Source organism: Musa acuminata, chromosome BXJ3-3 (genome assembly GCF_036884655.1).
Source record: "Musa acuminata AAA Group cultivar baxijiao chromosome BXJ3-3, Cavendish_Baxijiao_AAA, whole genome shotgun sequence".
Lineage (NCBI taxonomy): Eukaryota > Viridiplantae > Streptophyta > Magnoliopsida > Zingiberales > Musaceae > Musa > Musa acuminata.
The window spans coordinates 6,649,728-6,677,500 of record NC_088351.1 but is presented as its reverse complement, the minus strand read 5'-3'; the positions used below and the strand labels follow the sequence as shown (position 1 = coordinate 6,677,500).

General features: G+C 36.5%; 4 protein-coding genes across 6 annotated transcripts; 2 read left to right on the top strand and 2 right to left on the bottom strand.

Annotated features, from left to right (window-relative positions):
* The first annotated feature begins 916 nt into the window (after positions 1–916).
* LOC135632990 (probable methyltransferase PMT7) lies at positions 917–6,967 on the top strand. Of its 2 annotated transcripts, none has more exons than XM_065141968.1 (8): positions 917–1,183; positions 1,264–1,678; positions 1,825–2,114; positions 3,005–3,388; positions 5,288–5,534; positions 5,618–5,756; positions 6,261–6,420; positions 6,634–6,967. In XM_065141968.1, the coding sequence occupies exons 1-7, from the start codon at positions 997–999 to the stop codon at positions 6,417–6,419; spliced, it is 1,821 nt and encodes a 606-aa protein (XP_064998040.1). In that variant the 5' UTR covers positions 917–996; the 3' UTR covers position 6,420; positions 6,634–6,967. The 2 variants fall into 2 exon arrangements, with proteins under 2 accessions (XP_064998040.1, XP_064998039.1); XM_065141967.1 differs by having other exon boundaries at positions 6,592–6,967.
* A 929-nt stretch (positions 6,968–7,896) lies between these two features.
* LOC103977727 (UPF0603 protein OsI_019212, chloroplastic) lies at positions 7,897–10,353 on the top strand. The gene is made up of 3 exons (XM_009393320.3): positions 7,897–8,346; positions 8,537–8,729; positions 9,933–10,353. The coding sequence occupies exons 1-3, from the start codon at positions 7,942–7,944 to the stop codon at positions 10,178–10,180; spliced, it is 846 nt and encodes a 281-aa protein (XP_009391595.2). The 5' UTR covers positions 7,897–7,941; the 3' UTR covers positions 10,181–10,353.
* An 829-nt stretch (positions 10,354–11,182) lies between these two features.
* LOC135632991 (glutamine synthetase leaf isozyme, chloroplastic-like) lies at positions 11,183–17,314 on the bottom strand. 2 transcript variants are annotated; one of them, XM_065141969.1, is made up of 14 exons: positions 17,153–17,314; positions 15,576–15,857; positions 15,233–15,272; positions 15,007–15,110; positions 14,853–14,901; positions 14,644–14,750; positions 14,373–14,460; positions 13,924–14,052; positions 13,378–13,452; positions 12,624–12,677; positions 12,509–12,546; positions 11,825–11,984; positions 11,661–11,721; positions 11,183–11,537 (listed from the first exon to the last, which is right to left on the bottom strand). In XM_065141969.1, exons 2-14 carry the CDS (start codon positions 15,830–15,832, stop codon positions 11,398–11,400), a joined length of 1,302 nt encoding a protein of 433 aa, XP_064998041.1. In that variant the 5' UTR covers positions 15,833–15,857; positions 17,153–17,314; the 3' UTR covers positions 11,183–11,397. The 2 variants fall into 2 exon arrangements, with proteins under 2 accessions (XP_064998041.1, XP_064998042.1); XM_065141970.1 differs by having other exon boundaries at positions 15,576–15,852; positions 17,153–17,313.
* A 634-nt stretch (positions 17,315–17,948) lies between these two features.
* On the bottom strand, positions 17,949–26,944 carry LOC135633897 (uncharacterized). Its single transcript, XM_065143873.1, has 6 exons — positions 26,626–26,944; positions 23,193–23,432; positions 21,482–21,593; positions 21,218–21,392; positions 18,818–19,058; positions 17,949–18,472 (listed from the first exon to the last, which is right to left on the bottom strand). The coding sequence occupies exons 1-6, from the start codon at positions 26,807–26,809 to the stop codon at positions 18,171–18,173; spliced, it is 1,254 nt and encodes a 417-aa protein (XP_064999945.1). The 5' UTR covers positions 26,810–26,944; the 3' UTR covers positions 17,949–18,170.
* Positions 26,945–27,773: the final 829 nt, after the last annotated feature.

The window sequence follows — 27,773 nt, the reverse complement described above, 5'->3', positions numbered from 1 at the left end:
AATTTTTTTGGCCAAAAAATACACATTTATGTGACATATTTTCTATTCATTCTTATATCCACACCAATGTAAAAAATTTATTTGATAAGTGTTGCTAGTATATAATCAAATTTTAACTAATGAGTATACTAATATAATTATTTTTAATATTAAATATATTTTTGATCTAAATAAAAATTCATGCTTACCTTATTTTATATTTTATGTTACTGATGCTTTATTTTTATTTATTCCTATGATTATTTGAGTTCTTTTAAATATATATTAAAAAATTAAAATATTTTGTACAATATATACTATAAAATTTTGAGCGAATTCCGAAAAAAAATCTTAAATTTGATAAATTAAATTTTCATAGAGTTTTTTTCATAAATAATCATTTTATCCTTAGCTCCTATCGAACCGTCATCATCTCGATCCAACGATATTATCTTGTTTTACCCATCCACTATTCTTATAATACATGAAGATAACAATGAATTCGATAGAAATAAATCACATAAAAGAAGGAACTACCCGTATGGACGATGCAAAGGGAGATCGGGTTTAGGGTTGCAAGTAGTGGCAACTGACCCTTGCGCGAGGATCAACTGCAGGATTTTATTCTAGAAATTTATCCGAAAATTATTTTTATAATTAAAAATATGTATTAATTAAACTGACGGCCGAATCAATTGACCTATGGTCGACCCGGCCGTCCAATGACCCGAAGAATCCAAGTGGACCGGTTTCCGGTTCGCCTCGAATAAGTAAATAACTATGTTTTTAAGGACAAATATGCTTATGTAATATGCTTAAAATTAAGTACTAAGTTGACATTAATTAGATATTAGGGACCAAAATGTAATGAAGCAATCGTTGGATTAGGAGATCAATTATAATTCTACCGGCTCTTGAGATGGTGACGTAGGCATTACCGTATTTTGGAATGCAAGGGTTGAAGGGCCAAAAGCTCGTCGGCATCTCGTCACTTTCCGCTCGAGCGCAGAGGGGGAGATGGGGACGTTGTCGGTGGCCTTCGATTCCAGGACCGGACAGCTAATCTTGGTCGCCCTCCTCCTCATGATCGCCTCCTTCTACGCCGGAACCCTCTTCCGACCCGACTCCTACTCCTCCTCCGCCGCCATCGTCCGCTCCACCCCTCCGGATCCCGGTCGTTCTTCCTCATCTCCTCCATCCCAAGGTACCTTTCATTCCTCACCGTAGAAACCACTTAGATCCGGTCAAGTAACCGATGTTTCTGCTGTTGTCGCTCGATTGCAGGGGAGACCCGGTTCCCGAACAAGGTCGCGCTCTCGTATAGGACCAAATCCATTTCGATTCCACCCAGCGGAGTCAATGTCTGCCCTATTGAGTACAACGAGTACATTCCTTGCCACGATGCCAATTACACGCGAAGTCTGATCAAAAGCTTGGATATTTCGAGGGAGGAAGAGCTTGAGAGTCACTGCCCGCCCCCTGAGAGGCGACTCTTTTGCTTGGTGCCCCCGCCGGTCGACTACAAGATACCCATCAGGTGGCCCACCAGCAGGGATTACGTCTGGCGCAGCAATGTGAACCATTCGCACCTCGCCGAGGTGAAAGGGGGGCAGAACTGGGTGCATGAGAAGGGAAAGCTGTGGTGGTTCCCGGGTGGCGGTACCCACTTCAAGCATGGCGCTTCCGAGTATATTGAGAGGTAGCATGTGCATTTGGACCTTTTAGATGCTACGTTGTGCAGAAAATTTTAGCTTGAAGTTGGGCTTTTGATTTGTCAGAGACTCGGTTCGTGAAAAATATACTGTGAATAGTTCAGATTTGCCTATCTCTGATTGCTGAATGCAGGCTGGGAAACATGACAACAAATGAAACAGGTGATCTACGTACAGCAGGAGTTTTTCAAGTTTTGGATGTTGGTTGTGGCGTTGCCAGCTTTTCGGCTTATCTTCTTCCACTAGACATTCACACAATGTCATTTGCTCCAAAAGATGGTCACGAGAATCAGATTCAGTTTGCTTTAGAGAGAGGTATTGGTGCGATGATCTCAGTGCTCGCCACAAAACAATTGGCGTTTCCTCACAACTCATTTGAGATGGTTCATTGTTCACGTTGCCGTGTTGATTGGCATGAAAATGGTAATCTCTTCTTGTACTATTACTTTTTAACATTTTTTTCCAAATATCATGTGTCATAAGTCACCAATATTCACAACATTGCCCATTTTTAAACCTTAGATTTTTATCAAATATATAATATACTTACTTTCATTGATGTTTATCAGCGGAAAAGTCTTATTTGCTTAATGTGACAGCCACATGCTGTCAGTCAAATGTTTCTGTTCAGAGAAGCTTTTTATCCATGGAATCTACTTTTTTTTTTCTTGGTGATAGTTATGTCTTAAAGATGCTTTAGATCATTTCATTCCCATTTTTGTTTGTCTTGTATATAACATTGCATTATGCAAAGAACATTACTATTTCTTTTGTTTACATGTCAGGCTGTTCTATGCCTTTCAATTGTCTATATATATGCATGTCTTTCTCCTCAAGCATGGCAAGTAATTAGCCTCTTAATTGAGTTTTATGTCAAAAATGCTGTAGGTCGCATTTATCAAGTTAAGAAAACAAACTTGAAGAGAAATCTTTCTTTAAATCATTGGCTATAATTTCAATAAAGAAGAAAATTGAATCTTAACTTTTTAGTCACTTGAGAATTATGGGAACCAGTTTATAGGGCATTTCATGTGGCATCAATGTAGTCCCATATTTTGATAGTTATTGAGATTGCTTTTTTGAGATTTTGCAGATATAGTTTTGCAGAATCAATATGCCTTGAAGGTTTGATTCTATCTCTTTTCATTTTTTATTTGTCAAAATTAGAATCATCATCGTTCTCCAAACTGCATGCTGTATAGTTTTTTTATCTTTGTGTGGAAAGGGTAGATAGGTTACGTGGAGGTCTCATATTTGACATGATGCATTTGGATCTTGATGTTTACTTGAATTATTTTACAATTCTGTCTTAGATGGCATACTGCTCAAAGAGGTTGATCGTTTATTACGACCAAATGGATATTTTGTCTATTCTGCTCCACCTGCTTATAGGAAGGACAAAGATTTTCCAATGATTTGGGAGAAGCTATCAAATTTGACCTCGGCAATGTGCTGGAAGCTCATTGCTCAACAAGTCCAGACTGCTATATGGCTCAAACCAGAAAATGATTTATGCCGACTGCAAAATGCAGAGAGGAACCTGTTAACCGTATGCGAGCCGGAGGATGATACTGTTCCTTCATGGAGAAGTCCACTGAGGAACTGTCTGAAATTGAATGTTGAGCAATCAAACTTTCAGAAACTCCCTCCTAGGCCTGAACGGCTTTCAATATACTCAAAAAGTCTCGAGAAGATAGGTTGGTTTTTGTTTATGCCTTGTCAATGTAGCTACTTTAAGAGTTTCTCTTTTTTACTCTTACTTTCAGTTTTCATTAAGGAAAAATAGAACACTGAGGGAAAGAAACAAAATCTGAAATAATTAAGGAAGTAGAATAGGCATACTTGATCTATCAATATATATTTTCATGTTTCATTTTGTGCTGCTTAGCAGATCAGTAAATACTGCACTCTCTGACATGTAAACAATTCTGTTTTGTAGAATGGTGTAACATGCTTGACATCTAGAAATGAAATACCAATGATTTACCTTTCTTATATTGGCATGGTAGTGAACAAGACTTAACCATGGGGTTTGGGAAGGGTCAAACTTATGCAACTTACCTCATATTACTTGTAGAGATTATTTTTATGATTTGAACAGATAGCGCCAGGGTTTAAATTGCACAACCTTACTTCTTCTACATATTATTATTTCTATAATTGATATTCCTTTTCAAAGTGTTAATTTTACCTATGTTACTATATGACATATTTTTATTTTAAGAATTTATTAAAATTTCCTGGTCATTCTTTTCTTCCTCATAATTCCCTTAAAGTGTTACTACCCAAAAAATATAATTGGTATGTTTACCACAGTACCTTTAACTATCTGTTGTGATATTGGCATATATGTCCACCTTAAATTCATTCAAATTCATGTCTATCATACACTTTTATGGTTATGGAATTTAATATCCTTCCAATATCCATGTCCAAGTTCTCTATCCACTGTTATGAGTGAATTCAGATATATGCATTTCCAATATTTGGACCTGTCCAATTGGTTCTTGCCCCTAATGAAATACTTTTTCTTCATTGTTTCTCATTTAGTACACAACATCAGTTCAATTGACAAAGAAATATGTGAAAACAAATATTCTCCATATTCAAGGATCCGAAGATGGAAAATATTCTCCATATTCAAGGATATAGACTGGTGATCCAAAATGATCAAAGTAATCTGTAGCTTATAGGCCACTTACTAGTTAAACTTATCCTGTGAGTTTCTAAAGTGCCTATAGGTCAAATCATCCCAAGATGAAAATTCATAAGTGAGGAGTTCTGGATCACCTTTTCTTTGTGAGGAGATCAGTATTGTATTTTCTTTTCTTTGTGGCTACAGATCACCTTGATCCTTGTATCTTTAATTTATGTTTATTCTCAGTTTTAAGGATCCTCACTTGGAATCTCTATATCTAAATGAGGGGGTTGTGATAGGATACATACCTAACTAAAGAAAAAATCAATATTTCAGATTCGAGTTCGAATGATAAAAGCTGAGTGCTGATCAGCACCATCATGTTCTAGATCTTACGAGCCTGGTAACAAAATTTTCCTTTTCGTATCTCCTACTTGTTCATCAAGTGACCATAAAATGAGCAAACCTGAATTTATTGGAAGTTTTGAGTTGATCCGTGTTCTACAATTTACACCACAAGTAAGTTGTTCTTTTGGGTGATGTTTACATCAAACCGTAAGTTTCAGTTACTAAGCTAATCTTATGTCTATACAATTTCACACTGATGTTATTTACATCATCTATTTTTATTCCACTGGACACCCTAAGCAATCATGAGGACTGGATTTTGCTTATAGACACTAGAAAAAACCTAGTTCATTCTGAAGAGTGTGGATTTACCATTCGAGTATTCAGTATTGAACTTGAGTGGACATGTATATAGATATTCATAGCCAATTTTCATTTGCATTTGTTAGTTATCATGATTGCACCATAAACTATTGTCTACTGTTGCTACAGATTAATATATTCATATATGGACATTTTATCTTCTTGTTGGTTATGTGGGCATTCTCTTGTTTGTTTGAAGCTTGTCACCTTGTTGGATATAATAACTAATATTTTATATTCCCAATAGGGGTCACTCCGGAGAAATTTGATACGAGTGATAGATTTTGGCAAGAACGAGTTCGTGAATACTGGAGATTGATCAGTGTCGACAAGACGGAGATTCGAAATGTCATGGACATGAATGCTTATTATGGTGGATTTTCTGTGGCACTAAGTACTCTGCCCATGTGGGTAATGAACATTGTTCCAGCAACCATGAGTAACACCCTTTCTGCTATTTACGATCGTGGGTTGGTTGGTGCTTTTCATGACTGGTGGGATGTTGTCAATATATGTTTATCATTAATCACTCTTTCTGTCATAGTAATATTAATATCACTCAATAATTATTCTATAGGTGTATGCCTTTTTCAACATACCCACGTTCATATGATTTGCTCCATGCTTCTCATCTTTTTTCTCATTACAAAGACGGTGGCGAAGGTTGTGGCATAGAAGATATTATGCTAGAGATGGACCGTATAATTCGTCCTCAGGTATCTCTTTAATTACTAATAGTTATTTGCTTAAATAATGAATTTTTTTTTTCAGCTTATAAAGTTTTTGTTGAAACATTTAGTTACTTGAAAGAAAAATGTGTCATCTATATGCCGAGAACATCTTACCAAATTATGGCTTCCTGAAATTATTTTTGAGAAAAAAAAGAAGTTGAATAGGATTATAGAACTTTGAAGGTGTCAGCTAACCTATTTGTTTATGACTTTGACGGTTTATTACAAGGTCCTAGGTTTGAATCCCCCTTTCGTCACTTACCTTATAAAAAAAAAGCAGATTATAAAACCTTGCTTTACAATTCAAGCTTATCGGTCTTCGATTTGGTAGCTGCCTTGTTTCTTATACAACACTGATAAGCACAAGTTATTTGTTCGTATTCTCCTAAATGCTAACCTTTTAGCACTCTTCTGCCAATAGTTATTCAGTTATCCCAGCTGTTATGAATCGTGGGCTTAAACCTGTTTTACTATGCTATGCCTATCCAGGGCTTCATCATTATTAGAGATGAGGAGTCTATTGTTTCAACAATCAGAAATCTTGCACCTAAGTTCCTTTGGGATGTCACATCGCATGTGTTGGAAAATGAGGAAAAGAAAAAGGAGCCCGTGCTAGTTTGCAGGAAGAAGTTTTGGGCTATTGTTTGAGGTGAGCTGGTTTTGTGAACTGTTCTTTTTTTTTCAAATTCTTTTGAAAAAAAAAAGTTCACAAAACTGAAGGATTTTGTGAACTGTTAAAATCCTTTTTCTTGGTGTTTGGCATATCAGGTTTATTATATTTTATTTGTGATATATGACAAATTATCATATGTTCCTTCAGTTTGCAGAAGAATGATATGTTTCTAAATGAACTCAATTACAGCGGCAAATATTGGTTATGGTGTGTGGTTGCTACACATCAAATACACCAATTCTTAAGCATCAAGTTTGCCAATCCATGTATTGTGCAAGTTCAGAGACCATCATGTGGAAGAAGTTTTGGGATATGGTTTGACAAACTAAGCATGCCGCGGTTTCCAACTGAAACTGGGTTATTGCTGATAGAGTAAAAATCTAGATATTGCATCTTAACTAAACATCCATTCTCTTCATCTGTATGGCTTAACACTGTCATTTTAAGTTGATAATTTGTGTTTACTTTTATTTGCATCTCAATGTGTTCCCGAATCAAGTTTTGTGAAAATTTGTCTAGCTAATATCTTTGTACCTTTCTGATGCCTTAGGACAATGTTTCTGTTAAGACATTTCAATATTTAATGCATTGTTTGCAGAAGTGATATATGTATGCCAGTCATAAAAAATTTTATAAAAGAAATATGATTATGGCATAGTGATTTTGCATATCTACCTGAGCAGAGTTGACTTGTAGTTTGCATTCTTGCAAATTTGTTTTTTCATGTATCTAAGCCTTACTATTGTATTTCTATTGTCTGAGACCTTGTTGTTTAGATTAAATTTGTTTTTTTTTTAATATGAAAACTCAGAGATACCCGTCTGATATTTTAGACGTATATATATGTATATATATATGTATATGTATATATATATATATGTATATGTATGTATATGTATGTATATGTATATATATGTATATATATATATATATGTACATATATATATATGTATATATATATATATACACATTTATATATACGCACATATATTTATATACACACACACACATATGTATATGTATATGTATATGTATATGTATATGTATATGTATATGTATATGTATATGTATATGTGTATGTGTATGTGTATGTGTATGTGTATGTGTATGTGTATGTGTATGTGTATGTGTATGTGTATGTGTATGTGTATGTGTATGTGTATGTGTATATATGTATATGTTAATTTTTGTTGTTAAAAAATGCCCAAGTAATAACATATATTATAATCACCCAAAACATTATTTATAGAGGTAATAAATAATACAAATACCCTTCATTAATCATCAGATAACGAATCTAAAAGCCAACCGACGTTAGGAAACGTCACCCTTATCCACATAAAAAAACCAACCAGCCAATCACGTCACGCCAAATCGTAACCAAATCCAACGGACAGCCAAACAAAAAGAATAAGCACATGAAAAGGAAGCAACCGCCTAAAAAATCTCGACCTTTCCCTCCATTTCATTCCTTCTCCCCCACTCCCCTCCTCCTCAATGGAGACCATCATCTCTGGTTGCTCCTCCGCTCCCCTCCTCCTCCCCAAACCCTCCTCTCACCATCCCCGACTCCCTCTCCTCTCCAAGCCCATCTCTTGCACCCTCAAGAACTCCTCTCCTGCTCCATCTCCCCACAAAAGGAGCTGGATCTCCCACCTCCATCATGGGCTGGCAACTGCTGCCCTGTCCCTGGCCATCAACTTCTGCCCCGTCCCGTCCCTTGACCCCCCGGCGCTCGCGTCGGAGTTCGACGTCCTGAGCGAGGGCCCTCCGGTGGAGTACGTCGTCGATGACGCCGGCGTCCTTAGCCGCGTGACCAAATCGGATCTCAAAAGTTTGATGTCTGATCTCGAGAAGAGAAAGAACGTTCACATCAATTTCATCACTCTTCGTAAGCTTACGGTGAGTCGCAGCAATTTTCCCTTTCCAGATGACTCGAATGTGTGATTTCAATTGCGATTATGCCCTGACTTATGTTCTGCATTTTGCTACATTGTTATGCTTATAATACATTTAAGTTACCAATACTTGGCTATGGAGGACAAACAAGATATTTCCACAACTAATTGCAGCTGATAATTTTGGTTTCCAGAGCAAGGCGGACGCTTTCGAGTATGCTGACCAGGTGCTTGAGAAATGGTATCCAACAGTAGAAGAAGGCAACAACAAGGGAATAGTTGTACTGGTTACCAGCCAGAAAGAAGGGGCAATCACAGGAGGACCTGCCTTCGTTCAAGCTGTTGGAGATACTATTCTGGATGCTACTGTGTCTGAGAATCTTCCAGGTAAGGCAATTAATTTTCAAGGATTAAACAGTTTCTTCTATACAGAGAATCACACACCAAGCAAGTAATATTCTAATCTAAACTTTTCTACTTAATAAAATTGATGCTTACATATAAGCATGAAGATGTAGTTCTTGGCTTTAATATGTATAACATGAAATATTATATTACCTGGAGGATCCTTAGTGATATGATATTTTCTGAATTTTGTCTTGCATTTCAAGCTCTTTGCAATGTTTGCAACCATGATGAACGGTCATTAACCAACAACATATAATGCAGTATAAATGCTTAAATTTTTTTGTCAATCAATATAAGTTTTTACACTAGTTCTATGTTCATGATTTAGTGAAAGGACATATCATGTGCATTCATACTAACTATTGCTTATTTTAGCTACTGGTGATTTTAGAACACCTATGTCATTAGCTTGGATCATAAATAGGATGTTCTGTCTGTATCTTTTAGAGTTGTATGCCCAATATGTGCTCGGATAATAAATCATTGCTGAATTAACTTTTCAACTCACACAGAAAATCTTAGCTTTTGAGTCATGGATTTGATGTCCACCAATTTCTTTTAGTTTATGTAAGAATTTGTCTTAGAAACCTACTCATTTTCCAGAGATACCTATATATGACCTAAGACTCTGGAGCATATACATCAGTATGCCAAAATAATCTGTTCATCATTTACTTGATGTATTATAGCTCACCGTAATAAGGTAGTTCAAACCTTATATTTATGAGAGGAATTACATGCTGAAGATTGAAATTCTAAAGTAACCCAGAATCCAACGTGTTCAATGCTGAAACATTATGCTTATAAGCATTCATTCTATGGTTTTAGTTAAGTTGCAATAGCTAAACAAACTAATGGGTTTTAGGCAAGGATTTGGGAATAATTTTAGATACATTTTCTATCTGGACATATCATAGAACTGATACTCTGAATTTTCGAGTATAAGGCAGCTCATCATGAGCAATATTTGTTAGTTGTAATCCATAGCTTTGGGCATTTGTTGTTATTTTCTCTGTTTTACATATTAAGTGCCACCTTTAACTTCATTTGGAAAAAGGAATTAAAGTTGATTAATTTCTCCTCTTGGGAAACCTGTGAATTCACTGTTTAACACAAAAACTAACTAGTTTAAACAAGTGAGTTATTCATAGATTACAATTGCTGTATACTTTTGTCTTGCAGTATTAGCTACGGATGAGAAATATAATGAAGCTATAGTTAGTGCCGCCAAACGTCTAGTTGCTGCCATTGATGGGCTGCCAGATCCCGGAGGACCCAAGTTCAAGGACAACAAGCGCGAATCCAATTTCAAATCTAAGGAAGAGACAGAAGAGAAACGAGGGCAATTTACCCTCGTAGTTGTAGGTTTGCTAGTGATTGCCTTTGTGGTTCCCATGGCACAGTATTATGCTTATGTCTCCAAGAAGTAGGTTCTCCATGTATAATAATCATGCGTGATGGAAATTCTAATTTAAATTTGTATCTACTGAGAACTGAAGCACAGAGAATTTTGGATTGTAAATTGTATGCCAATTCACTTTGGCTTGCATTTCTTCAAGTATCATCAAAGCTTACTCGTGTAAAGGAATGGGTTCATGTTGAAGTGTCATTTGTGTATTTCGAGTGCTTTATCAATATGTTAATTAAGGTGACATAACAATCTCTTTCATTCAAATTTCTACCTATCTAAAATAGAATCCTTTCACAAGGAAACAACTTGCCCATAAACCGAGAATCTTCAAGTATCATCAAATTTCTTCCTATTACTCTATTATCATATCCAAAAATTATTTTAGTAAGAATGAAGTTAGGCATGATGCTCCCGTCAAATCGAGATATAGGATCAATATATATTTAAAAAGACCATTTTCACAACTCAAATTTTGTTGGATCAATCTTATTGTCGAACTTAGTTCCACTCTCAAAAAATTAATTTTATGTTGTTATGTACTGTTTAAAGTTTTGACATAGTATATATTATTTTCAAAAAATATTAATTCTATAATCTAATTAGTTGATCCATTAGTTTAGTCAATGATCCCATGACATCAGATATTGTCGGATGAATCTCCAGTCCAATCATGATAATTATATATATTAAGTGTTTAGAACCTATTGGGATTAGATTGTTCCTTTTTTTTTTTAACAAAGAACAATCTAAACCTTATTATTGAGATCTGCTGAAGTTTGTCGAAAAATGACAACATTATTGAAAGATCTAGGAAGATGAGAGATGACAGTGCTTGAAAACAGGGAACTGGTTTTAGATTGTTAGTCTGTATTTGGCAAAAATGAGATGGAAAAGTTAGCAAGAGTTGACATGAACAGGTTGTCATGACTGATGGCTCTTGGATTGGGAATGGAGAAGTTGGTCCAATCACCATAGTAATACAAAACGTTCATACCTCCAACTTGTATCAATTTCTCACACATGCAAACAACACTAGAATTTCTTATTTTTGGCACCCATAGAGTTTGCTGACAATGAATTTGTATTATTGTTCATGGAGCATTCATTCTTTCTTAATGAGGAAGGAGAATCACATAAATAGAAACTACAGAGATCAAATTTGGGAACCGAGGAGGAGCTGACACAAAGAGAGGAGGTATCCATCGAGTTCCCGTTCCACACCTCACCATGAAGGCCTCATACTTGCAACTGCAACTCCTTCGCGGCACGAGCCTCAGCCTCGAGGGTTGGCTGCCAAAGAATTGTGGTTTCAGCCAGAAGAGATGTCACCACATAGGGATCCATGTTTGAAGCCGGACGACGATCTTCCAGGTATCCTAAATTTGGCACAAACAAATGGTCAAACATGCAACAGTTCTTCAGAGTTCATCTGCTATGGTTTCAGAGACAATCAGATCTGCATCAGCTGATGCAAGTGCAGTTGAAAGGAAAACACACACCTTTGCCTTGTTTCTCTGTGTCACGCCCCACGCGAATCGAGCAGCCACGATTCGCCACTCCCTGTGACAAGAAGGGGTCATCATGGCATTCAATCAAACACTAGCATTTGAAATGAGAGAAGACAGAGATCGAAAAGAGTGGTAAGTTGGTTCTGGTTATTTACCCAGGAGAAGGTGTTTATGTTTGCCGTCTCATGTTTCCCAGTCAACCGGCGTTCATTTCCTTCTCCATATGCACTGATGTGATCCATGTGCCTGAGTGATAGATTGAGGATTGCCTTCTTTATCACTTCATACCCACCCTCTTCTCTCATTGTCTTGGTGCTGCAATAACAAGCATACAAGTCAGGAGCAGATGACAGAATAAACAATCTGTCAAGACCAATCAAAGGTAAAATCTACAGATTTTTGTTTATTTTTCAGCTGAAATGACTAGTTTTATGGACCTAAATTGCAGCAAATGATGCTGATCACAAGCATTGTCCAAGTTCTCCACAAAGATAAACTGATACCTAAATTTTCTGTCTAGTTCTAGTTGTATCCTTCTTTATTATCTCCTTAACAATGCATAAACACCTATTTTTTCTAGTTTCCTATGTATGCATTCTCAACAAGCTTTTCTAGATGGTAGCTCCTCTGGTCAACCTTCTCAAGGCAACCCTGGAACTCTTTTGATGGTTTTAGTCTTTTAGATAACATCACTGCCACCTGAGTCATGCTACCTGAAATTTTATGTGGCCATATAACATTCATTCTAGGAGTTATCTTCATGGAAATAAATGAGCTGCCTACTGCACTCTTGTTCCATTGTTCCAACTATGCCACGAGTGAAAACAAGAGCATGTTACCTGTAATTGGTGTGACAACCCGCACCATTCCAGTCACCCTATCCATGCAATGAACAACTCAGAATTGTTTGAGATTATGAATGTAAATCTTGTTCCAGCAGTATGGTGCAAGTACCTCTATTGGTTTGGGATCGAGGGAGAGTACAACACCTGCTTGCTCCGTGATTCTCTACAGAAGACACAAGATGAAAACATAAGGATCATAAATTTCTGGAGAAGACATGATTCACAGTGATCCTACTCATAATGATGTTGAATCACTTTCAGCATTCATATCTCATAACTTGCACATACATATGCTTTGATGTCATGTTATTGAACTTCTTCAATTGTGTATCCTTAACAGAGGGTTTGAGCATGATCGTTTTACAAGTAATATATTATGCTGAGAGACAAAATTAAATGAGAGGTCATTTGCTCCATCAGGATGGCTTACAGATTCAGCGAGTGCCGTCTCCTCAAGTAGCAATGTTGAATTACTTTCTTATAACACCATTGCATTATAAGATCGAGAAATACCGAATTTCTTCTCGAAGTCGCATAAATTAAGATACATTTTCACTAGAAAGATCAGGGACTAAAAGATTCTTTAGCTTGAGGGCAATTAATGTGGTCCAACAAAATGATTTAGACAAAGTCTCTCTCTCTAACCAGTCTTATGCTTTAAATGAGGTCACAATAATAATACAAAAAATAAAGTGCTTTTGTGGCTTGAAGTGCATCCACCACATGTATTTCCATAATATTCCTCCGATACGAGAATTTATCAACTCCTTGAAACAGGTCAATGCTAAATTGTAGAAATTTGATCAACTGTTTTTCATATTTCCTTCCTGTTCTGAAACTAAAAGGTGACAGCAAAAGATTACCTCAAGAATGTATCTTGAACACCATATATGGTCTCCTGCTTCAATTCCTACACTTGGTCCAACTTGATATTCCCACTGCACAAGTTCATTTGATCATCAAATATTTACTCGATAACAACTAATACTTTCAGAAATTCAACACTACAAGTATTATTTTTATTCTCCATAAATGCTCCTAATTTAAATTTATATAAGCAGGCAAATAATACTTTTAGAAATCCAACACTACAAGTATGATTTTTATTCTCCATAAATGCTCCCAATTTAAATCTATATAAGCATGCGTAAACAAGGATGGCACATAATTTCTAAACTAGGAAAATTATGAGAATGCATCAGACTGCATATGGTTAGACAACAAACTAATGAGCCAATGTACCAAGTAACATATGATAGAAAACAATGAATACAAAGTAAGCATGCTGAGTTCCTTACAGAACTATCACATGTTTTCAATATCAGCAAATGAATTAAAGAATCAGTACATGTAGAAAACAAGGTAACACATCCTGAAAAATGCAAGAAACAGGAAAAAGTTATCTATACCTGTCCAGGCATAACCTCCCCATTAGTGCCACTTATGTTGATTCCAGCATACAAACATGCCTTGTAATGAGCATCCGAAATATCACGACCAAATGTTTTATCTGCACCCACTGCACAGTAGTATGGCCCCTGAAGCAATTCAATGTCCACAATTACTAATATTATTATGTTCCTTCTAGTTCGACTGTTAACATGGAGGTTGTGTCCAACATATTCCGTGGTTCTATCAACTATGGTGAACACCAGTTCAGGGTAATGTACAAATGCTCCAACTATGATTCATGATCCTGGCAGCAGCAATTATGAAAATAACCAAAATTTCATGTCCTGCTCACAGCTTCCAAGTCAAAAGAAACTGCACTGAGGCATCTCTCTTCTCAGTCACCTACCTTGTTACTATGACTTCAAATATGATTACATGCTTGTCAGGATAGAACAAAAGTTGTTACCTGAGGACCTGGGTATCCCCCCACAGGCCAGCCAAGAGGCCACTGCACACTTGTTTGGAGTAAGGTATACTCCTGTTCTATTCCATACCTGTAAGATCTCAAGAAAGAAATTGAAAGAAAACAGCATTTCTTCTCAGTCCAACAAGTGGAAACAGAGGTGTCTATAACATGACTGAACAAGCAACTCAGGTGGTCGATTCACAATATCTGTGACCGCATTTTTCTTTTCCGTCTTCATGCACCATATATCTAATACATAAAAGAAACTCACCAAGGCACTTCATCAATGACCTTTTGGTCACTAAATATCTGAGCAGCTCTATGTCTCTTGTTGGTAGGTATGGGCTCTCCACTTGGGGTATATGAATCACAAATTACCTTCACAAGAATGCGTGTCATTGAAGCACTTGGATATTTTATAAATGAAACATGGTGAATTTTTCTGCTTGTTTGAAGAGTATTAAAAGATATATTACTAACCAAGATGTTGTTTCCTCCTCGAAAAGGGTCCTTAAAAATAGCCTGAGGACTGAAGGTAAAAAGGAAATAACTTAGAACAAAGAAAGCAAGGGTTATCATCTTGCAAACAAGTTTATGGAGAAACTAAATACAGATATAGAATCATATTTCCTACTATAGAATGACTTCACTGTCTTCTCCAGGAGCTTGTCCGGTGCTTGATCCATCATAGTTCCATTTTGGTAGCTCTGATGCGTGCTCCACAGGCTTTGATATTGTCTGAAATATTTCATCATGATAAAAGAGCTATTAGCGAGGAGGAGCAGAAACACAGTTTTTGTACCTGATTATTCTTTCAAAGGTAAAACAACTTAATATTTGACACGAATGTAAAAGCATACCCGTGATTTGCTTCTGATGTCAATGCCAGTTCCTCCAATCCTATTTGAAGCATGAAAACAATTTGTTTTTCAGTCAAGAGTTACACGTCATAGCTGATATCTATCTCTATCACATGTATACTGGCTTGCACTTTAACTTGAACCATACAAGTTAAAATTTTCAAGCATACAAGCAAGAAAGAAAGGGAGAAACTAAGATTCTGAATTCAACATGTGTTCTCTCTCAAAGCTATTTCATCTGCTAGTCTAGTTCTCTATGATTCAGAAATCGCGTTGCTAAATTTATTCATAATATACTCTTCAGTTTACCGGGAGAAAGGATGAAGTTGTCATTGTTGCATACCAGATGTACTCTGCAATGATTTTATCAGTGAACGGGGTTGTGTCCAAGTTAAGTAGGTCCTCCAACCTTGATACAACACCATTTTCAGACTTGACAGCAAGCACTTTGAATGAAGAAATTCCTCTTCGGGTCTTAGGCCTTTGGGCATTTAACAGTAGAGAATTCCACATCTTTGATGTTATCATGGGCCTTCCCTGAAGTGAGTTGCTTGGGAATCCCATTTGGCATTGCATGGGGGAGACCATCATCTTAGCCATATTTTCCTGCTACCTCCCTTCTGAACTTCAATTCAGAAGTATGAAAATTAAGGGTCAAATACCAAAAAGAAAAAAAAAATTAGCATGCTTTATTGGACAGGAATGAAAACTAGTTCAAGTTTCCTCACATACATAAGATAGATAGCTTCTCTACCTGCTAAATACTTGCACTTACAAGTCCAGAGAGTCGGAGCTAGTAATAAAACATTCCTAAGATTCAAAGGACCATGCCTCTATTCATCAAGAAAGCAAAAATTGGCAGGAAAATTTGAACTTGGGATGTTTCTGTTCATATTAGCAAAAAATGATAAAGAATGAAGTGGCTATTGCCTAACTATCAAGTTACCAAAAGAACAATAACTTCAACTACCAAGACCTTATTCTACCCATTCTCAATGTGATTGGTGGTATTCTGAATTCCAACGGATACAGTTTCTTCAGTCTCTAGAATCTCTAATTTCCTTTTCCTTTCTCTTTTTCTACAATCTTTTGTCAACATGAACTAGCCAAATGCTCACAGGATGTGACTCATAAATTAATGACCAAATAATCCAATCCGATGCCCATTGTATGTTAAACAATTACATGCAGTATGCTAGTGCCTATAAGCTCTTTGTTGCTGTGTAGCAGCCAACCATTTCTCTTACTCTGTAGTGCCGTTCAATTAATTATGTTAAGTAATTACATGTAGCATATGAACATAAACCATTAATGCTTAAAAGACCACCAAAAAGCCTCAAGAACATTCACAGAAATTGTAATATCCAAGACTCCACAGAAAACTAATAAATGGTTACTGTGTGCTCTGCATCTGTACAGGGATGAGGAAGAACATAAACACCCATAAGTGCCTATAAAACAACCAAGAAACAACAACAACATTCACAGAAACTGTAATATCCATGATTTCCCAGAAAACAACAAATCGGTTGCTGTGTCCTCTACATTCGCACAGGGAGGAGAAAGAAAACCACGCTTATTACACTGTCGTACAGGAACGCAACCACCCAAAAAATCCACAGTAACATTCACAGAAACAGTAATATCCAAAGGTTTCTCAGAAGACAACAAGATAATGCTTACTGTGCGCTCTATTTATGTACAGAGTGGAGGAAGAAAACCGAGAACCGACCCAACCATGTTGACAGGACAAGAAAAAGGACTTTTCCTGAGAGTGGCTTCCATGCATGCGAGTGGAAGAAAGCACAACCCAAGCTCTCCAAATACAAGAACAACGCACAGGATATCTCAGACGAGTAAACTGCATGGCCAAACAAACTGAGACGTGAAGAGGGAAGCAGCATGACATGGCAGGCTTACCAGAGAGGCGGAGAGTCCGAGCAGGGAGGAGGAGGAGGAAGGACGGACAAGGAAGACTGCCAGTAACGAGGAGCAGTAAGTAATATAAAGGGGACGTTAGCTTTCCATAGATAGGGTTGGAATGTTGGGTGGAGGAGAATTGGCAGTCGGACTTTGGGGACGGCAGAAGGCCACTGCATGATGATGCATTAGATAAGGCTCCAAATCCTTCCACATTTATTGGAATTGAGTGGACACATTGATCACATCAATTTTCCAATCATTGGTTGAATCGAATCGATGTATCAAACGGTCACACTGCAGATTTAATATCTGTAAAGCACAATACAATTTCCTAATTAAGGTTAAATACATGCATATTTTAAAATTATAATTATTTTAATTAGTAAATCAAATCCGATCGATCGACCGATCATATCTAAATTTTATATCTAGACTGATGAAACAACGACTCACAGAAAAGGAAAGAAAAGTATGTAGATTTGTTTACCCAATTTAAGCACACGCTGACTAAAATTGTGGCTAAGTTGAGTTGCAGCATTCAATTATCTATCCTTTTGATAGAAGATGGATCAGCGGCGCATGAAATATAAAGTTGGGTCAAACAAATCCTGATTCAAGATAAAACTCATGAGGAACAAATATAACATTACAACAAAAATGAATATTTGTTTCAGAATACAAAATAACCTCTACATCACAAATCCTCAGTACACAAGAAGAAATGACCTATGTATAAAATTTACAGGTAGCAAAGGTTAAAGACTGGTCCAAAAAATAAAGCGAAGCACTCGAATTAAAGAGCACAACTAGAAATTGGTTATTGACCATTTGATAAAAGATCACAATTTGAAGTGACATACACCACGAATCAAGTTCAACTGTGATAATATATAATATATACATGTGTATTCTGCAACTTTCCTGCTTCTCACATATGGCAGACACACATAAATATATTTCCAGAGTCTGGTAAGTGTTACTGTGGTACAATCTTTTTAACATGCAGATTTATGGCTTAGTAGAATTCACGGTCGGGCAAGATCAAAGGAGCAACCAGAGTCCAGATATATAGGGCAGCAGTAGCCCACTCGGTGCAGATCCGCACCCATACCGATGTCCATCCGACATCAATCAGCTCTGAGCTGTCAGAGATTGAACCACTCCATCCGGTGAGAAGCATGGCTGAGTACATACTGGCTAGCGCAAAGATAAGGTGGAAGAACGTGTATGAATAGCTAACTGGCCGTGCTTCATTTTCTTTCTTTTCTGGTTTTCCTGATTCTGCATCACCAGCTTCGAGCAGTGGACTTCTCGAACCTACAAGATAATCAGTGTCAACGGGAAGTGGTAAAATTGGAAAAGCTAATTAGTGAAACCATAAGCTACATATAGTGCAAGGTGCTGAATTGCCTCTCATAGAAAGAATTTTGGTAGGCATCAACATAAATTTTGGTAGGCATCAACATCTACTCGAATCCTTAAAGAAGAAAAAAAACATAATATAATTATGGTTACAATGATGAATCTTGTTTAATGAGAACCATTAAAATTTTCTGTATCTGGAACCAACATAAATTCCGCTCCAGAGACAATGTCATTATTATGGATAGAATGCTAAATATAAATGTAGTGAACAGAAAAGATGTTGAGTTTAATCGGTACCTGATTTTGGAGAAGATGGTGGTGATAGAAAAGTAGTAGACGATCCTGCCCGAACAGCAGAATAGACAACAGAGAGAACTGTTGTGAGCATTCCGAGAACCAGCGTACCAGTGGAAACTTGTTTCACATGATTATGAAGACCATTGCATGCATAGTCTCTCGGCTCACTCGAAAGACCACTGTAACATAGGTATGCACAATAAATTGAGATTACAGAGGAAGGCAAGAGGCTCCCGTTCACCTATGCAAGTGGAAAAGTTAATCACAAAATAATGATGTAGGTTACTTCTTAAAATTATAAGAAAGACGAATAAAAATATATTTTTTTTCCGTTGCAGCACATGCATCCAAGATGTTATATGGAAAAAAAGTGGCTCATTCCTTAAATTAACAGTCACATAGAGCATATATAACTAACTTCCTTCATCCATATATCTGTCCCAATGATTTTGAGTCTAGCATCCACAGCTACTGCTTAGGATTTTCCATCCTTGGCCGAGTAAGGTCCAGCTCAAACACCAAATGTGAGCCCAACATGGTCAAATTCATAAGTTGAAACTTGGTCCCAGTCTAGCACTCAAACGAGTTACAAAACCAGTTAAAACCACACCCAATTGTGTTAAAATTTTACCACAACCAACAAAATAAGGTCGCTTAATTCTTTTGTAGCCCTAGCCTAATCCTCTTTTGCTCTTCACAAGCAAGCAATCCAAGACAAGCCACAGCAATGCTAACTACGACATCACCAACACATGGAGTGACCTGCCATTGATGACCCTCTCTTTTGCTCTCGACCTTTCATAACATGATCTCAACATGTGCCAATTGCAAATAATCATGCCTTCTGCCGTGACTGCTACCACTGCACTTCAGTATCAACGTTAGCTGGCCAATTGTTGGTTCCAAAGCCACTTCAACCCTCCTCCCACATGGGTTGCTAATCTGAGTTTCTCTTGCAAAGTCCAGGGTTTTCTTTACTACCTTATGATCTATAGATTCAAGAGTTCCTGACTTGGTTAGGATGGGTTGGATGGAGTTGTAATCACGGATTGGAATCAGGACAAAATGTTGTTGCCATGCTACTTCATCTTGATTCAGTCTTTTGTGGTGTCTCAAATAACCATTAACAAGACATGTCAAACTATATGCATGCCTGATGTAAGGCATATTATTGTCGATGATCTTTAAGCTTGAGATGTGCTGGTTGATATGCCTGGATGAGAGAGCATTTGCAGGTGTCTCAAATAACCATTAACAAGACATGTCAAACTATATGCACGCCTGATGTAAGGCATATTATTGTCGATGATCTTTAAGCTTGAGATGTGCTGGTCGATATACCTGGGTGAGAGAGCATTTGCACCTATGACCAATGCTACATGAGATGCCTGGATTATAACACATCATGAGCAGAGGGAGCTCATGCTATGCTTAACTAAGATAGTAGATCAAGCCAAAGTCACCTGATTTTCATGGAGTGGATATGGAGGTCATTACAGACATCAGATTACACCATGGGATACCTAGGGCAGATGGAGCAAGAACAGTAACAATATGGCAGCAACAGTTTTATTTTTCATATGACTCATCCATCAGTACCGCATAGGCAAATAGATGTTTGGATACACTGGATCATAGCCAATGTATTTGTCATACCTAAGGCACTTTTAGCAATGGGCATGTTGTGTTCATGATGTAATCCATGTGTTTCACCACATAATTTCACTTGGTGTACTTGTCTATTTCTTTTACTTCTTGTTGCTAATTGGAACCATGTCATTGATGTTCTGACTGAAGTATAGAAGATTTTCTTCGTTTTATTTCATAATGTCAAATATTTCTGAATTTTTTCCATGTACCGCCAGAACCTTTTTTAGGTGTCATGGTCAAACAACTACCCAAATCCAAATACAAAACATTGAAACATGGTGGATGGTATGGGTAGGAAAGACAAAAGAGAAGATCCCAAAAAGATACCCAAGTATCATGATGGAATTAGCCAATTTCTCTCTGCTCCAAAAATCAAAAAAATCCCCGAAAGAGCCATCAAAATTCATAGGCTATCTTCTTAAGTGGGACTCCAGTGCACTAACTAATAGTCACAGCCAAATGTATTCCATGGCATCTAAGATCACGGTGATTGGGATTCCTTGGGGACACCATATGGTCCTCCAACAGTATAAAGTTTTGTTTAAGATATAAACAATTTTTGTATTTCTTATTAAAGAAAATTAATGGACTGCACAAATGTGTATAATGCATACATGATAAAACTACTAACAAAACTCAGATATTACAAGCCAATATGATGATCATGGAAATCAAAAAATTAATGAAAATTTTGATTTAGATAAATGCACATTAATGCCGACCTCATAAAAAAATTAGCAATATAAATACCTGAGGGTATAGTGCAACAATAGCAAAGACAAAAGCAAGAATCATTGTCATGACGATAAAGAAAACATTGAGACCACAGTCATGACCAGAGGGGTTGAACCACATGAAGAGTACTCCCGAGAATGCATATGTTGCTAGGTAGCACACTACTGTTATAGACAGCAAAGCAACATACCTGCAGGGTTAAATTAAGACGTTGACAAATTAAAGAAATGCTGTAATACTAGTTCTGAACAGTTGCAAGTAGCAGAGTTACAAACTTGCCATTTCTGCTCATCTTTCTCGACCCATGCATCATTCCATGTGTGCGTAAAATCGAGAAGTATGACCACTTGAACCAAAAGAAAAAAACCAGAACCAAATTTTGACAATGTTTCTGCAGAAATAACAAAATTGGGGATGAGGAAATTACTGTTTGAGCTGAAGCTCCATGTCCATGGAGACACGTTAGCTTGTTGGTAAAAGAATGAATATCAACATATGAAGGATTAATGTCAGATATTTAAAATAACAAACTTATACTAGAAGAATAAGCTAATTAGATTATTATGAAGTAAAAAACTACTAATGAAATCATGTTACAGTGTTCTACTTATACAAAGAGATGCATGTGCATGGACAAATATATATTATACATCTATGTGAACAAATAGGTCATCAACTAGGTACTTTCCATCAAAATGCAGGTGAAAGTATAAATAATACTATCACGAAGGATTGTCCTATCCCAAGGACATGCAAGAAAAAAATTTCGTTGTGCTTGGCTACCATGCCAGCTGTATGATCATCAGAAGGCATATAGCAGTGGAAAGAAACCATTGTGGTCTTATGCTCTTATTGTAAAAAGTGTGGTCTTAATGTTCTCAGTGCAAACATTTTCACAATGAGAAAAACAGCTCTATGATAACAGGGACCATGAATAAAAATACAATCTGTCCTTTTGAAACAAGTTTGTATTATGAGTCAATAGGCTGTAGGCTAGCTTAGGAGAATTCCTATGAGGGCAAGAGAGAAGAATAAGCAGGATGAGAATAAAAAAGCTCATGGTGAGCAGTTGACACAAAGTTTAGCACCAGTCTCACTCATTTTTCCAAGAATTAGTAAGAGAAGAATAAGCAGGATGAGAATAAAAAAAAAATCATGGTGAGCAGCTGACATAAAGTTTAGCACCAGTCTCACTCATTTTTCTAAGAATTAGTAACCTTGTTAACTTTTTAATAACCAAGCAATCCAGAAAGTTGAAGTCCTTTCTAGTATTCTGGACAAAATCTTGAAGCTAGATGCATTTAGCTTACAGATAATCTTTGGTTGAAAAAAGTGAATTAAGAGAGTGGAAGCATGTTGTAGATCACAAGTGTACAAGTCAGAGTATGACCATCAAAAAGACGAGAATGGTCATTTCAGAACAGGTGTAAACTTGGGTTTGTCATCAACTACAAAAGGATTGAACTTCCAACTTGTTGTCATAGGGGACCTCACCGCATATTGTGGCATGATGGTTGACTTTTAGTAAGTTTTCCAGATTAACACATCAAAAGACATAGTAGTAGACAGTATGCTGTCTTTCCTAGAGACAACAAATTCCTTCATAATGTAGTTATTCATCTATTTAATTAAAGCAATATATCAAGGAAGGTCTACGGTTTCAATCACAAAGTCCAATTAATGGAATTAAGCATAATAGAACAGAATATCATGAACATCTGACAGTTACATATACATTTCCAGTAATCCAGTGAGTGCATACTAAAATCAGAACTTGAGTGGAATGCTCACTATCTTGCTGACAATGAAGGGCCTAAGGCAGAAATTCAACTAGATGTTTATGCTAGCACAAATGACCACAAAATTAAGGAGCATGCATGACATAAACAAATTTATCAGCAAACATGAAGTCACTGCCATAATGATGGACAGCTAAACACAAAAAAATACTCATGACAAGGACAAAAAATCAAAAAGTTTCACCGATTACCATAGATTGTAATGACTATGTTTGGAAGGAAAAACATAAGAACAATGAGCAGTGCCCAGATAATAATTTTCACGATCCATCCACCATGGTGCCATGAATCTCGTTTGTCATTCTGGTCCTTGACACCAATCATAAGCAGAGCAAATATTGCAAAGAACAAGAAATTCCCTAGACTGACACGAAGGACAGCATTGGTCTGAAACCATTCTTTTGGTGGGGCATGGGTGAAATTATTTATCCCTGCATAAAAAGGAACAGTTTAAGTATCTAATTTGACAATAACTCATTCAGAAAAATCAATTGTTGTACATAATCTTACAAGGTATGCAATTGATGATATAAAGATAAAGTCTGAACTGTTCTTTTAACATGGGAAATAATCTCAGCAACTACTAGAAAAAAAAAATCAGACAAGCAATTAAATAAACTCTCCAATCATACCACAAGTGTGGTTAGATTATAATTGTATCATACCAGAAAGGGATAACTAAATGAAAATGTAGCCCATCAATTAACTAGCTATCTGTACCTCTCTTTCTCCTCGATAGTTGATAGCATTTAAGAGATTCCAGAAAAGTCAAGACTAACTAGTGGGGACTGATATCCAAAATTTCTTCATAAAAATAACTGTTGCAACAATTCTGCATATTCTAAGGGCTTATTAGTATGGCCACATTATTGCTAGCAAAATAGTAGAAATAGCAAAAATCTCTTATAAATCCCTAGAAATTCAACCAAGTAATAAGATTTGCTCTCTAGGTTCTTCATCGCCTATAATCATCAGCTTCCACTCCTGGATTATGATGAGGCACTGTCAATTAACAAACTGCTAATCCTCCATCCTTATATTCAAATCATTTGATAGAATTGAAGAAATGAAAAAGAATCTCAGCCAAACAAAACCAAATAGTTCCTTCTTAGGTTCAGGCAAAATAGCAAACAAACAAACAGATGATTATTATTAATATCTCAGAATTTGTCTCTAGCTCCAGTGCCGTAATGAGAAACTTGCAAATTTCCTTGTCCCAATTAGGTTGGCTCCAAATGCTTCCATGTCAATTTTGTATTTTCTACATTATAAAGCCCTAGTTTTTTATTCACCAATTTTTGTTTCAAGTAGAACTTAAGAAATCCAATAAAAACTCATAGTTTGCTTGTCAAAGCCTGCTCTTAGCCAAGCCTAATTGATAAGCTGCCTGTGACTGATCTATACTGAATCACCAAAGAGTAGCCACTCTTATGAACAAAAATTAGGAAAGAATACCAAGTAAAACTAAACACGAAAACAAAATATCACTGTTATTGTCTTCTTTCGTGGATGGTATTAGTTAGCCGGTTCTTCATCAATCCCAACTTATCTGTAATATGAAACATATATATTTTAAAACCTACTTCATATTGGGATCAGATTCTATAAAATACCCAAATGGAGGAGCAAAGCTACATGGTGGTCACTGACCAAGGAGGCTATGGTGTCCCTTGACCTGACAAATGACACCCAACTTCCTGACCAATGATTGTTTAAACCAATTTTCCAAATATTCATAAATTTTACTCACCGTCACTCAAAACTGAACTTTTTAAGTGATGCATTGATGTCAAATATATGAAAATGATTTGTATTTAGTACATCCACCATAAGAGTTTTCAAGATCTGCAGCATCAGAATTCCTAAAAAGGATGTTATATCCACATATGCATATAGATGAAAATTTTACTGAGTTGCTTTTCAATTCTATTATCCATCATGTAGACTTAGGGGTTACAAATAATGGTTTATACATTTAAAGTTATAATTACATCATTTTTAATTAAAACAACTAAACACATGGTTGATAATTTCTCGTTGTCCTCCCTTAGGGATGTTTCCTCGTTTTGCCCTCAATCATAGGATAATTCTCGGATAAGTGATTGACACTTCTGATAAATATTCCTCCCTCAAGGATCATGAAAACTTTTATAAATACTGTCATGATATTAAGTTCAAACTACACACAAATTCTTCATAAAATATTGACCTTTGAATATGAATAAGATGGATGTTTAGCTTATAATTATTGCAATAATATCTTATGAAGTACTAGAGAAAGATGAATAGACATAGACCATAATTTTTGTTTGTCTCAGCCAAAACAATCTTTTATTTCTTTTTCATATGCATTTGAGCACTTCTTATAAAAAATAGCTTGTTGATTTTCTTCTCATACAAAACTAACGTATATTCATACATGTAATATCCTCAACACAGAACAATTTATTTCCATATCCCTGCCAAATCCTATACTACCTCAGTTGTTTTCATATTCACTTTGTTGCATTTATATCAATATTTATATTTAGACTTTATACGTTTTGGGGCAAGCCACTTTTAGATGTTACTGGGTGAGACAAATGATTATCATTTGGACATCAAGCCATTGAATAATTAAATAATAAATCAAAAGGACTACTAATAAGGAATTAAGTGCCCTCCAGTGTACCAATCGATTGCTGGATGACAGGATTATTGCATCACATTGTGTTATTTGTGACTGACCTATACTCACATCAAATCTTTTATCAATAAGATATTAATCGGAAGAATATCATGAGTCAAAACAATGTCCAATAACATCCACACATGATCAGCTAATGTTGTCCAGCTTGAAGTGTTGTAATCATCTCTTCCTACTGTGAGTATAAGAAGTTGCATTGCATTCTCGCCCTAATGAATTCTATCGCCTAATGGCACCTAAAAGGGCAAGATAATTAACATCAAGATCATGAAAATCTTGTACTTTCTTCAGACTAAGCTCAAAAGTCTGGCAGTCCAATTCGACTAATCCCTCAGACAGCAACCACCTTAGACCTTCCAACTTGCAGTACTGTGATAATCCCCTTCCTCCTGTGAGTATAAGAAGCTGGGTAACATTCTTGCCCTAATATTTTCATTTGCAAGGAGACATGGTAAAAAAAAATTTGGTAAACATTGGCTCTTTAAAAGGAGATCATTAACATCAAGATCATGAAAATCTTATACTTCACCAAAAACACGATCTAAAGTCTGGCGATCTAATTCGACTAATCCGTGATAAAGCCACCACCTTTAGCCTTCAAACTGCATGTTTGTTGCCTGGAAACACATGGACAAGCATCATTCCCCTCGTTAAACATAAGAATCTTCTCCAGACAACCAAGACGCCTAAGACACTTGGTTCCTCAATTCTGAACAAATCATGGTCTGATTTGACATGGCAAACGCGATTACCTACTTCGTTTTTTCATCCCTCGCAAGTAAAAGCCCGATTGACGCATGCCGCAAGACGAGTGCAATTATCACCAACAAACAACCATTAATCGCGAGAAAAATGACGTTTTGGTGGGAAGAATCGTTCGCTTAATGTGATAGGAAAGAAGGACACGAGAGAGGGCTTTGTGCGTGTGTCAAACCTACATGGGATCTTCTCGAGAAGGGGGGCGGCGACCTCGCGGAGGATCCAGGAGATTATGAGGGAAAGGGCGAAGAGGCCGCAGTAGCCGAGGCGGGCGGAACGGCGGGAGATACCGGCGGCGACGGAGGTGCAGAGCCCGCAGGTGCAGGTCGCGCAGCAGGACGCCAGACACGATGCAGCCCACATGGTGGCGATCGATCGATCGATCAATCTCTCTCCTCTGCTCCCTTCTCTTCGTTGGTTACCTCTAGAAGCTTTGGGATCTTATCGCACACGGTACCGAACTAACACGCCAAATAGGCATCAGTCGTGGCGATGCAGCTCAACCCAGTCATCCGACAGTCAAACTATATTCTCCTGCATATGCGTATTGCGGAGATTCCATACAAAAGGCTTATTGCTCTCTTTGTACGCATTTTTTATCTCACTAAATTTCGATACTATTTTTTATATTTATATAAATAAGGAAATTTTACAAAAAAAAACTTCTTTTTTTGTTTTCCCGATAAACGTCCCCTTAACAACGTTTTTACCTAAAATTAAGAATATTCTTTTTTTCTCTCTTTTTTTCTATGGATCGATCCAATTCTAATATTTCTATACTATATAATAATATTTTTAGCAATCTTTAAAAGAATAAAAATATTTTTTTATAAATTTTAAAAAATTATATTTATCGTGTAAAAATATTGTGATTGAATCAATTGACTCAATAGATCTGTTCATAGGAAAAAGAAAAAATAAAAGGAAAAAAAGTAAGATGACAGGATATTTAGGTATTAGGTAAAAAAAGCTAGAAAATTATAAAAATGTGGGGTTAAAAATAAGAATATATATATTTATTTATTTATTTATTTATTTATATCATCTTCATGTTTTTGCTGATGCTGATTGGGTAGAGAATTTTGATGACAGAACATCTATATCGGGGTATATTCTCTTCCTTGGACCTAATCCAATCAGTTGAAGTTCCAAGAAGCAAAAGATAATTACACGTTCTACAACTGAAGTTGAATACCGTGTTATTGCCATCGCATTGCAAAACTCAATTGGGTCATGAATCTCGTTGGAGTCGTTTATCTATGTGTCAATCAGGTATTCTACTCATGCATGAAACACATTGCCATCATACGTCTTGTAAATCGCTTTC

Excerpts from the sequence above, each read along its gene's own strand:
- LOC135632990 (XM_065141968.1), top strand. The coding sequence starts at position 997 with ATGGGGACGTTGTCGGTGGCCTTCGATTCCAGGACCGGACAGCTAATC. Across the intron at positions 1,184-1,263 it reads CTCATCTCCTCCATCCCAAG|GGGAGACCCGGTTCCCGAAC; the intron begins GTACCTTTCATT and ends GCTCGATTGCAG. Across the intron at positions 5,757-6,260 it reads ACCGTATAATTCGTCCTCAG|GGCTTCATCATTATTAGAGA; the intron begins GTATCTCTTTAA and ends ATGCCTATCCAG.
- LOC103977727 (XM_009393320.3), top strand. The coding sequence starts at position 7,942 with ATGGAGACCATCATCTCTGGTTGCTCCTCCGCTCCCCTCCTCCTCCCC. Across the intron at positions 8,347-8,536 it reads TCACTCTTCGTAAGCTTACG|AGCAAGGCGGACGCTTTCGA; the intron begins GTGAGTCGCAGC and ends TTTGGTTTCCAG. Across the intron at positions 8,730-9,932 it reads TGTGTCTGAGAATCTTCCAG|TATTAGCTACGGATGAGAAA; the intron begins GTAAGGCAATTA and ends TTTGTCTTGCAG.
- LOC135632991 (XM_065141969.1), bottom strand. The coding sequence starts at position 15,832 with ATGGCTAAGATGATGGTCTCCCCCATGCAATGCCAAATGGGATTCCCA. Across the intron at positions 14,902-15,006 it reads GACAGTGAAGTCATTCTATA|TCCTCAGGCTATTTTTAAGG; the intron begins GTAGGAAATATG and ends TTTTACCTTCAG. Across the intron at positions 14,461-14,643 it reads GTCATTGATGAAGTGCCTTG|GTATGGAATAGAACAGGAGT; the intron begins GTGAGTTTCTTT and ends GAGATCTTACAG.
- LOC135633897 (XM_065143873.1), bottom strand. The coding sequence starts at position 26,809 with ATGTGGGCTGCATCGTGTCTGGCGTCCTGCTGCGCGACCTGCACCTGC. Across the intron at positions 19,059-21,217 it reads TTGTTGCACTATACCCTCAG|GTGAACGGGAGCCTCTTGCC; the intron begins GTATTTATATTG and ends CCACTTGCATAG. Across the intron at positions 18,473-18,817 it reads ACCATCTTCTCCAAAATCAG|GTTCGAGAAGTCCACTGCTC; the intron begins GTACCGATTAAA and ends ATTATCTTGTAG.